The sequence below is a fragment of the Anopheles gambiae genome, chromosome X (assembly GCF_943734735.2).
Source record: "Anopheles gambiae chromosome X, idAnoGambNW_F1_1, whole genome shotgun sequence".
NCBI lineage: Eukaryota > Metazoa > Arthropoda > Insecta > Diptera > Culicidae > Anopheles > Anopheles gambiae.
In genome coordinates this window covers 18,555,883-18,568,066 of record NC_064600.1, presented here as the reverse complement: position 1 = coordinate 18,568,066, position 12,184 = coordinate 18,555,883, and the positions used below count along the sequence as shown (strand labels likewise).

The 12,184-nt window shown below is 43.9% G+C and overlaps 1 protein-coding gene across 3 annotated transcripts in view; it reads left to right on the top strand.

The window, feature by feature from the left end:
* The first annotated feature begins 386 nt into the window (after positions 1 to 386).
* LOC1270439 (integrator complex subunit 6 homolog) overlaps positions 387 to 12,184 on the top strand; it is a 112,151-nt gene continuing 100,353 nt past the window's right edge. The window contains exons 1-2 of one of the 3 annotated variants that reach the window (XM_061659936.1): positions 387 to 523; positions 2,005 to 2,215. In XM_061659936.1, coding sequence (XP_061515920.1) covers positions 2,141 to 2,215 — 75 coding nt within the window. In that variant the 5' untranslated portion in view covers positions 387 to 523; positions 2,005 to 2,140. Of the gene's footprint in view, positions 583 to 2,004; positions 2,216 to 12,184 lie in introns of all 3 variants that reach the window. The other 2 variants (XM_309125.5, XM_061659945.1) reach the window with 2 other exon arrangements.

The following is a 12,184-nucleotide window of genomic DNA, read 5'->3' as shown; positions in this document are numbered from 1 at the left end:
TATTGGCAAATAATAAATAATATAATATGCTATAAATAATAAATAATATTCCACATACTATCTTTTTATTCTATTATTTTGTACTCTATTCTCTCTTTTATATTCTATCAAGTGTAGTACGTGTTCGTTCTTTCTGAATAAAAATGTAAATGCTGTGTTTAGCTGCACAGTCTGTCGTTGTAGTGTACAGAGAGCGAGACGAGCTATATAGCAAGGGCGGCTGTTTTGCTCGCACCTGCACAATCGCACTAGCACATTCAGGCCGGAGCAGGAGCAACAATTCTGCAATCGCAATCATCGGCCTGCGGGGATGTTGCTTCGTGTCTCATCGCTAACAAGCCGAACGTTCCGACACAGCGGACACCGCAGCAAAAAGGATACGGCCGTGTCGGCAAGGACTTCACTCTATCGGAGCGTTCGGTACGGTACGGAACAGTAAACTCCTGTATCACTCTTGTATTGTGTGGATGTGTGCATGTGTGTGCTATATGTTTAGGTTCCAGTGGTAACCAGTATCCTTAAGGTTCGAACGTTTACCGTGTACGCACGGTTCAGTGTTTCCGGTGCCGCAGTTTAGTGACGGTGCGTAATTGCTTCTCGTAAAAGGTGCTCCAAAGATGCGCCATTTACGCCTCCGCGTTATTTTCCCTTTGTTGGGCCGATTGTATGACCAGCTGTACACACATATACACGCCGCTCGTCAGTTCAATACACCAATCAACCCGAGGCGCTAGACCGGCGGAGGAACACTTTGGAAGTACACTCCGGCATGCCTCAAACGAACGATTCAAAAAGACCAGCGTATCCACAGGATCGTTCCAGTGTCTTGTGTGTGCGTGTGTGTGTATAGGAGAGCGACATTGAGGGCGTTACGTAAATTAATTGTACCAATTGAGGCAGCTTGTTGTTCGGTGAAGGGTGCTCGAGCACTTAAGTCATTTGGCAACCGATAATCTTCAGGTCTCGGCCCTGCAGCTTAAGCAGCTTTGGCTGCGTCACGCGTAAAAGAGCACACTTGCCGTGCTGGAACGCCACGTTGTCCTTGCGTGTGATGCGTACACTGACCAGGTTCTAGGATCTTTGACCAGGCTCTAATGGTCGAGTTATGTGACATTGTTAGCCATTATCGTGTTCACGCCTCCAATCGGCCCGACCAGACTGGTTGCCCCATGACACATTAACCGGCACAGTTGGCACGCCACCAAGCGACGCTATATCCAAAACCTGCGTTCACGATAAGACGCTCGATATGTCACCCGTTATCCACTATCGGTGCCGCTGTTCGTTTTGCTGTGTTTACTTCTTTCTATGTCCGTCCAGTGCGACCCTTTAGATCCGTTTTGAAGGTGGTCTACACTGCTTTGTGCCTTTTGATGTTTCCGGTCTCCGAGTTGTTTTGCCTGCTTTCTCTTACAGCATTCTAGTGATTGGGTAGAAGGACGGAGCACAAGAGCCGGGGGGAAAAAACAGGATGTGGTTGATTGGAAGAACCATTTCTTCGTTCGCCCGAAAGCTCATTCATTACACGGCACTAGGGTGGCAGCCATTTTGTGTGAGCCATGGTCGCAAGAACAAACAAAAAAGGGCGAAACGTGTGCAGATAAAACCGAACAGGACTGATTGTGCTGATAGCGGAAAAAAGGAATCGAAAAGAAAAGAGTCAATTGAATGGTTTCCATCGCAGAGCGTTGTTGCAGCAGAGTTGTTGCTAATCGCATGGTCCTGCGATACCATGAGTGTACAGCACACCCACAGGAGCTTTGGTAATAGGGTTATGACCCTTCGTTTTGTTATTGGTGGTACCGCTACTGCCCCTGCTCTCTATGCACAATTTTAATTAAGTAACATTTCTTGGCCGTTGGACGTTTATGTACGTGTATCATCCTAACTTCCAGCGGAAACTGATGTTCGGTTGGATATCTGAGACACTTCCGCACTGTAAAAAAATAGATTTGTTTCTAAACACCGGCCAGTAACGCAACGATTCCCATACACTCTCCCTAGATCTCTAGATTAATACAACACCAGTCCCTTGCCGGGGTGCCCCAGCGTGCTCGCTTCTTTCAACCTCCGCTCCGGAAAGGCAAAACTCGCGTGTCAAGGACGTTGCAGCAGACCCGCAACACCGTCACCATCCGGCATGGCGAAGCTACTCCTTAGTTTCGTGCTCGCGATCCTCACCGTCGGCAGCATCGATTCGGTCGAGTCACGGGCGGTAAGTATTAGAAGTACCAAATTGAATTGTTTCGCTCGCATTAAGTAAAATATGTACAGTAAATCGATTTACCTTCGAGCGACCGGTTGTTACAGTACCTGTGCGGCCGTCGTCACACGCCGAAGCTGATTGAAATGACATTTTGACTGTCGGAGCTTGAACATGCAAGAAATACATTTCATCGCTTGGAGTATCGGTATTATCCGTTTGTTTTGGCTGTTGCGTGACAGTTTGACAATCGTATGATGGTCAAACCGTCCGGGACAGGTACTACACGGATTGAAATCGATCACGTTTCGATACACTCACAGGTGGGATGAGCTTTTGGGGTAGTTTCATAAAAAATATATATATATAATTATATATAAATATATATATATATATATATATATATATATATAAAAATATATAATAATTTCCAGTTTGTGTGTGCGCATGTGTTTTTTTTGCGTTCGTGAAGCCGGCTAGTTTGGCAGCTTTATGGATGTGTTTACCAGGGTCGGATAAAAGGCTGAAAGTTTTGGACAATTTTTCGTACGATCATACCCGAGCACCAAACGGTAAAAATATCAAACACACCAAACGCAAAAAAGTCACAGGTGAAAATATTCGCACCAAATAGGGAGAGCCAGCGAGCGAGCGAGAAGGTGCGTTGTCAAAAGGGACCGCTCGCCCAACCCCCTAACGTCACAGCCACTTCCACCCAGGAGTGGGAGTGGGGACGGCACTACCACTAGCGACAGGGTGACTGGCGGGTAGGATTATTTATGATTGCATAGTAAAGTAACCGAAAAATTTCCATCGATGTAATCGTCGATGGCTCCCGGACCTCCGTGCTGGCGTCAACTGGGGCAACAACGGACCCGTATGTTGTGCGGAGCGGCTTCGGCAGGGGAAGTTACAGTCCCGAAGGGCGTGAAAGATTGGAAAGATTAAAACACAGCCGAACGATATTTACGACCCTTTGGGTTTTCGGGGCATTTTCCGGACAGGGGGTTGAACTTTTCTCGTATTCTCGGCCCCCCCCCCCCATCTCTTCCTCTCCCCATCCCTTCGCCAAGATTCCAAAACCTTGACGGCTTGGACGACCTCCGAGAAGCCGAGCAAAACAGCTCGAGATAACCTACCAGCTACCACCCTTCCGTCATCTTTCTTGCTATCTATCTGCCACGGTTCGCGTGCTCCTTCCTTCTCTGCATTTGGTTAGGGTTGAGGTGAAGTTCAGGAATCGATGTAGATCGATCATTTTAGGATACGTGTGGGCTAGATTATGAAGTTAGTGCGGTCATATGGGATCCCTTTTGGGGCTTTTTTCTCTCTTCTCATGGTACACAATTTATATTTCACCTGACCTGACCTTACCCGGGGTCGGGTCGGGCATCCGGAACCCTCCCCCTCTTGAGGAAATTGTGTTTCTCCGTGTGAAATCCGGTAACGGCAGCAACTTATCTCACCTTTCCCGTGTGTACTATTCCAGCAAAATCCGATCGAAGCTCTAGCATTTTGTAAAACAAAAAAAAAACTCAACCGATGAAGCAAATTTGCTCAAAGCATCGAGCACTACAACTCGTTCATGTTTCATGTGCTGCCTTATACATACACAGCCGCAAGATACCGTACCACCACGCATCGCTCTAAATAAGCGCCTATGTTTGTAATGTTTTATTTAGTTTCATTAGAGCCACTAGCGACACAGTTCTAGCGAGGGTTAGAAAGTGGTTGCAGGGTGAGTTTTTAGAGTGGATTAAAATGCTTTCATCCTGCCAATCGTATCGTCTGCCAATGGGTCCTTTTTTCATTTGGCGCTTTTCATTTGTTTCATTTTTTGCTTTCCCGGTGGACTGGTGACAAGACTCAGCTTGTCACCCCCCGTACGATGGCTTCTATAAATGATAAGCGCTTCGGAGCGATGTGGTTTTTTATTACTACCAGACTTAAGTTCTATCAGCTACAGGCTTGGGGTTGTAGCTTCCCTTAACCCGTTACAGAAACTCCGTTACAGTAGCAAACGAAGACAAGGGGCAAGTGTGGTAAACCTCTTCGTTTGTACAGATTACTCGTCAATCGCATCGGTTGCTAACGAAACTGAGGCTGAGGCGCACCAATTTTACTGGTAATGCTATGGGAATAGTGTAAAACAGTGTGTTGTGGGGAGCGTTTTGGAGCGTTGGAATAATTTACAAATCTCAGAAGTGGATCGGGCTACATATCTGCCTTATTTGTGGAGTGTTGGTGTAAGTGGAACACGCCTTTGGTAGGATGTATTAATAATGGAGTCTTTTGTGAGGATTACATCTAAGAGCTGTACGGCTTCGGTGGCCTTTTGGGCTATTATCGATTAAAGGCTCCCATGAGAGAGAGAGAGAGAGAGAGAGTAATGTGAGAGAGAGAGAGAGAGAGAGAGTGAGATACAGAGAGAGAGAGATAGATAGAGAGAGAGAGAGAGAGAGAGAGAGAGAGAGAGAGAGAGAGAGAGAGAGAGAGAGAGAGAGACTGACGGAGTCAGAGAGAGGATCTTGTAACAGAATACTGAATGTTGGCCCAAAGCTAAGGTACTTTGCTGCGCTTTTTTTCGGATTCCATTATGCAACCAAGAACCTTTTACTCGGCGAACAACAAAATACACACAACACAAACTTGGCGAAGACGAAATTTCATCGGATTTAGATAAATTTAGAACCCACCTTCTGGAGGATACTCCAGGTTAGGTAGGGTCTGGTTACTCTAGAGGAAAAGGTTCTCATCCATAGATTGCCACTGGCAAAATCAAGCTCGATCAAAAGTCAATTTGCACCTGATTCCTTATGAGGGTAGTCGGGTTTGGTGGCGCTTTATTAGCAAAAAAAGCAGAGATGAAACATTATGGTTCTCATACCTTTTTGCCTGCTCCGGCAAACAACCCATAAAGGTGTTGCTCAATAATTCAAAGCCAAGTGCCTTACTACCAGGAATGAAAACGTGTGTGTGTCCGTGTATGTGTGCCAGTCATTCTAGATCTTTCGGATGTGTCATCACGTTTGATTACCGTTTTGTCACCTTTCCGCTCGACGACCCACGGCACGCAATGCCGTGTTTGCCTGGGCGACCGGTGGACACATCCAATTTTTATGCCACACCTCGGTCGATTCAGGCCCATCCTTCCGAACATCAGCCCATCGGGTTATTTACGCCCTGGTTGTGGGATGCTCGCGAAATGGATGCCGGTTAATTACTTCCACCAAGGTGTGTAGCCTATTCGCATTATCTGACCGATGCCAACCGGCACCGGAACACGCGGCTGGTGGTTTCGCCCAAATGTCATGACCCGTGCTAGGCCGTGTTGCAACCGCCATCAAGCCTGTTGGCATGTGTGTGCATCCGGTAGCGGAAAGGTTACGGGCGATAAATTTTGATTATGATCGGTTGGACATAATTTTCGTGCCGTTGATCGAAAGGATGTTTTGGCCGGGATGGTTGGCCGGTAACATGTACTCGCGCTTGGATGTCAGGTAAGTTAAAGCGGTTGTTGTATACCGTGAACATAATTTACTGGACAGATCGTGTCTAGTGTAGTTTAATGTAGACAGGAAACTTTTATTGATTATACTGTCATTGGTACATTTTATAGAGGCAGAATTTGATTTGAGGCAGGGTTATAAAAATCTCTCTGGACACAGATTTCAGCGATCGGAATAAATAGACGACGATTTGTCTGGGGCTCTAGGATCCTATGGCATGAATCTGCTAGGTTTATGCTAGAAGTATGTGTATGAGGTTGTATATCTAACACATTACTTTATATGGGTTTTTAGTATGCTAAAAAATATTAATTAATGTTCTGAACCTATTCTAAGCTAGCTACCACTGATATATTTGTTAGGGATATCTGAGAATACCCGAGGATGAATAAATCGAATTTCGTAAGATATTAAAATCTTCTTCAGTTACATTACCCATGGGATATGTTATGCTCTTCGGAATCGGTGAGATATCTGACTCCACGAAATCTATAAGAATTAATCATTATACACAAAACCTTGACAATGTGGTTTATCATATCACCATATTCACATCAGGCTACGGACGAGTCATTCTTACGGATTCCGGGCGTTTACAACCACATCTCCTACACAATTTTAAAGTAGCTTACGGTTGCAAAATGATTCCCTGAATGCAAGTGCAAAAGACAATATTTGCAGAAAATATCTTCAACAATCCGTCATTCGGAAATCACCGCTTGTCCTGCTTGAAATACTTTAGCTGAGCGTAAAGTTTCCCGTTTTCCTGTTTCATGCCGATTTTCATCGTTGGTGCCATACCCGATTCGATAGCACTCGACAAAGATCGCCTTCATTGTCCGTAGAAAGGGAAATCCAATTAGAAGCGGGAGTAAGTTTCGCAAATTTATTCACCCGATATTCGTGCACCACCAACCATGCCCAGGAATGTTTGGCGAACCGTGCCGTGCGCGCGCAAAGTAATCATTGGCGATGATGCTTTATTCCTGGTTTGTTGTACAACTCTACTCGCGGTGGGTGGTGGGATTGATTTTCATTCCTGTAAGGTTGAAATAAAATAAAAAAGGTAACTAGCTAGCTTAGGATTAGTTTGACGTAGCACATTAATAACATAATGATTGTTTTATGTGAGTATTAACGGCGAAGGTTGTTGAATTGCTCTGCGCTGGTCTTGCCAAGGCTTCGTTAATCTTAACTTTAACGTTCGCCATTCTCTGACTACACCGGACCACAATAATCTGTCCAGCAGTTGTATGCATGTGTTTTTTGTTGCGTTTTCCTCGCCTCAGCGTGTTGCTTTACATTTTCCCGTGTTTCTCGATACACCTACCTGGACATTCTAGCAGCAAGTGTGCCAGCCAATGCTGCAAAATGTCACTGTCGATGTCATAAAAAATCTGACTGAAACAAAATCCATATCAGCGTCACGTACTCAATTGTGATAATCAGAGGTGATACTCAGAACGGTTGGTGGGACCAATACATACTCATGACATGTTTGCGACCATCGCTTGGTCAGTCACTATGTCACGTTTTTTTTTACTGTGATCAGTTTTGCAAAATGTCACTGACATAGTTATGACCAATTCCGACTGAAACAAAATCATCTCAGCGTCACGAGCTCTACTGTGATGTACAGAGGCGAGCCTCAAACAGTTGGTGCGACCATCACATGCTTGGTGACATTGTGTGCAACCAACTCTTGGTCAGTCACTTGGTCGCGACATTTTCAGTCGGTGATCGTCGCGATGGTCATGAGATATGCGGTGCATGCGAGTGGTTCCAAGAAACAAAATGAGTATGTTTTCTCGCTCTGTTTGACCCGTCAGATAATCAAAACAGATAGAGGGAGAAAGCATGCTCATTTTGTTGCTAGATCCCACGCGCCATGTATATTCCAAGAATGTCGTGACTATCACCGACAAAAATGTCGTGACCAAGTGAGTGAGCAAAAGTTGGGTGCTAAACTAAATGTCACCAAGCATGTGATTGATTCTCCAACTGTCTGAGTATCGTCACTGATCATCTCAGTTGTGTACGTGATCTGATTTGAGTTTCGTTTCAGTCATTAGTGTTGATGACTGAAACAGTGGCATTTGGCAGCACTGTTCACAGCCAGAAAAAATCATGATTATGCTTGCGCCGGCATTAAGCTAAGCTTGTCAATCATAGTATCGCGTTGAACTCAAGAATTCACATGTCGTGTTCAGCACGTCATGACGCACTTTTATTGACTATCAGCAATGAGCATCAAGCTACCACGGATATGTTCATTGTTTTCGTAGGTGAAAATCTCGTGATACTTATGACATTTTGCAGCACTGGTGCCAGCTAATGTAATTTAGTACGGAAAGGACCTGCACAAGGGTTTGGAAAATAAAAGTTCACGCTTGGCGTAGTGCTCCGCGAAAGCTTTTCATTTCGCAATGGGAAGTTTATGCACCCCCGTTCAGCCGGTAGAGCAATGCACAGCTTTAAAATAAAAGCACACACACACATACACCCAAAATTAGAAAAGCAACATAGCAGCATTTTAACTGGAGTAATGTATCACGACGAGAAGGCAATCGTGTAGCGAGCAACATATTTTCTCGACATGTTCCTGACATTTAGCTGCGGGCAGGATCGCTTCGCGTTTTAAGTGCTGCTTTGTTACGTTGGCGTTACGTTTCATCAACGCTTTTATTTTTCCTTTCCTGTTGCTCTCTTGTTTCATTAGAAGACGAAGATGAAGGTGAAAAAATAAACAGAGGTGGCTTTGCTACATGTTTCGGGGAAAACCAGAAACCTTTACAAACATGCACATAAAGCACAGAATATAGCACAGAAGCTTTTCTTAACTTTCACACACACACACACACACACACACACACACACACACACAGATGTCGCAGTACATCAGTTGATTACATTATCTTAGTAAATTCCGAACAGGATTGTAATCAACTGCGACGTCTGCTTCGCGTTTAGTTGGGCGAAACGGCAAAAATAAACCTGGTCGACACTGTGCCAGTGATTGATTTAAAGTACTAGCACGGGCTTCTAGTTCAAAATGGAATTGATCTCCCTAGTTGGGCTCCCACGGGGCGAACGAGAAGGTAGATAAAAATTATGCCATTGCAAATTAACCACCCTCGCATAAAGCCCTTTAAAGGAAATCCGGGAGAGAGTGAATGACTTTAGTAGCTTCGGCCGCACGCACTGAATGTATGTGCACACAAACACACACATAAACACACTCCCACCGTCAGCTAGCAGCGGACAGGCAGCGATGGAAATGCTATTATCTTTCCCTGCCGGAGCTTACAAACGCAACGAGTTGGAATCGAGGGTTGGTGGAAAAGAAAAACACTCCCCAGTTATTCTATCAAAAGCGGAGTCAATGTACGGTTTGGGAATCTTCTCAAGTAGAAACATTGTTTCCTTTTTGCTCTATTTTTCTCTCTCATTATCTTCCTCTCTCTCTCTCTCTTTCCTTTGGGGATCTATGCTTTTCATGCCCGTATTTTTTTATGAGTTCCGAATTTTCCGTTGTTGTAACCATTATCGAATCGGACAGCAGCCACCCTCGCACATAATTTGTAATTCATCCCTCTCATGGACAGGTCGCTGTTTACTCTTCCTCTCCTTCTTTGAATCATTCGCTTACTCTGTCTTCCACGAGCACGCTTGCTACACGGACGACGACGGAACAATGGAAAATCCGTTCCAATTAAAGTGTGAAAATACGAGCTTTCGGTCGGTTTAATTTTCCAGGCCGGCTAATGAGTCCCTGCTTAACGTTTTCTCTTTCAAGGGTGCTTGGAGGATGGTTCCGGACATTGCGATTCTCTTACTTGTGTGTGTGTGTGTATATGTGTGTGTACATGAAAACTCGAGGAAAACATCATCGTTTCGTGGTTCATCACGATCAAACACACCCACCCACATATTGGCTCATTTATTTGGTGTGTTTAAATTTTATTTCATTTTTGAAACTATGTATAGGTCTAGGTTTTAGCTTAAGCTAACGTAAACTAACTTCCCATGAATGGAAAAGGGAGCAAATTTTAACCTCGTTCATGTCCCAGTGCAGAGCATTCGCAAGAGGGTTTCCTGCTGTCACCATCGTATTGGCAGGGCTTTTGAATCGTTCTTTTTCGCTCGGGCAGTATAGTACTCGGGCACAGTAATTATTGCTTAGGTCATATTCAGCACCACGGGTGCAGAAGGATGTATATAAAGGCTGAACAAAGAACATGACATTAATACCAACATCGCTCCATAGGGAACGTAAATGTAGGGGAAAAAAGAGTATGCTGTGGAAATTTTGTTATAAAGTACTTGGCATATGAGCACAACAGCTTATTATTTTTATTGTTAATTGGTTGTTTTTATTCGCGTATTAACGTAGACGCTTTGCAGCAGATCCCGTGGTACAGACGTCCAGTCATAAAGCTAAACAATAGATGTTCATTATGGATTCAATCAAGTGCAGCCTTTCTCCGAGTTACGCGAATTTTTATTTTAGACAGTTCAGATGTCAAATCAGCACAATTTTCGCTATCAATTGTCAAATGAAAAAAAGTTTGCAAATTTTTCAAAAGTTTTTAATCACTAACAAAAAAGCAAAAAACAATTTTTCTACACCAATTGCATCCAATACGTACTACATTCATGTACTAAATTCAATGAAAAATCATTATTAATCACGTATATTTTGGCTGTAAAACGTGATATTCGACTTATACGAAACTCCGAGTTACGCGAATGTCTCCGGAACGCATTATTCGCGTAGCTCGTTAAAAGACTGTATAGGAATTACCTTTCCCCATACGCTCCAAAGCAGTTTTGTCGGATAGCTAAGAAAAGCCTCGCTAAACTAGACACCGACTCAGACATTGTAGACATTGAGCCAAAATTATCCCAGTAGCTCGAAAACCAGAATTAGTACTGAGTGTTTTCTACAACTAACAATAATATATCCAAATTAAAATCACCACCTCGCGTCTTCAGTGTGCCTTATGCTTTGCGCTAGCTACTATTTCGCAACAGCTTTACTTTCCTATCTGCCATCCTCTATCCTTTACAGCTACAACACAAATATTTTAAGAGGGATCTAACCCTAACGGGCGGAAAAAATATACACGCACCTATCCTTCTGTCACATCGGCTTTTCGAAGCTCTCTCCTTCCTCTTTCCTTTCCTTTTGATAACCCTGGAGAATGCGAGCAAGTTTTTAATTAAAAGTCTGCTTTTCATTTTGAAGTCCCCACTAGCAGCATGTGATTTGAAAGAGTGAGTGTGTATGTGTGTGTGTGTGTGTGAAAGAGAGAAAAAGACAGAAACAGAGAGAGTGTAGAAAAATGGCACAAAATCCATTTCTTCGAGCACTGTTTCGTGCTGCTACTGGCTCGACTACGTGTGTGATAGTCTAATTTCCCCTCCTTTCCTTTGGGACCTGTGCGAGAAAGGATCGTGATGGAATGGGCAATCGAATGTCCACCGTAGCCGCGCATATGTGTGTCTGTGTATGGTCATACAGCGGTGGACGCGCTTCTGATGAAAGGTCACAATCCCGAATCGAGGAACCGAAGCGGAAAAGGGAAGAGTTGTAAAGGATTTTTAACTCGCCGCCGGGTTTGTCGATGTTGTGGAGTGTTAGTTCACCAGGTTCTGCATAACTGAAGGGAAATAAGCGATGAACTGCTCTTGACTCGCTTTGTGACACCATCCATGGTTTGGCGAAAATGCCCTTTGCAACAGCAAGTGGCAAAATGGCTGCCGTGGTTTTGTGATGCTCTGTGATTAAAATTGGAGAAAGAAATTAAATTGCAGGAAGCTACAAGCACAGGAGGAAAAACAAAGAAAAATATGCTTGTTACTTGCTAAGCTGACGTAAAACGGAATGGCCAAACAAAAGGATACTTAATTTGCCATGGAACAGTAAGCAGAAGACGAAAACCGCACACGGAGGATAATATTTTAGTTCGTATAGCTGAAAAAAACAACGCAGATACCATACCAATTACATTTCCGGTTTGAATGAGCAGTTTCGTTTGGTGCCGTCCACAATTCATCCAAATGAAGTTGCTAGCTGTTGATCATATTTAGCCTCGTCCTCGGTCGAACTGGTACGGTATATGATCTCAATTAAATTACAATCTTGCTCTGCGTCTTTTATCATGCACGACGCGCCTTTCTTCAACAGGATCTGTGTATGAGAAATAGGAAAAAATACGAAAAATCTAACCAACTAGCCGACATCTCATACGTACATATGTATGTGTGTACGTATGTGTGAGATATGCGGGTTGTGTTTGTGTGTGGACGATTTACACTGCTGCATAAATCATAAATGTAATAAATGTTCACGTGCGGTGTGGCCGGCGTGTATATGCAAGCCGTGGAAGCACCAGACAAGATGAGTTGTGATAGAAATGGGGAAAAACTAATTACTGTACAATGGTGGTCGTTCTCATTTAGTGCCACT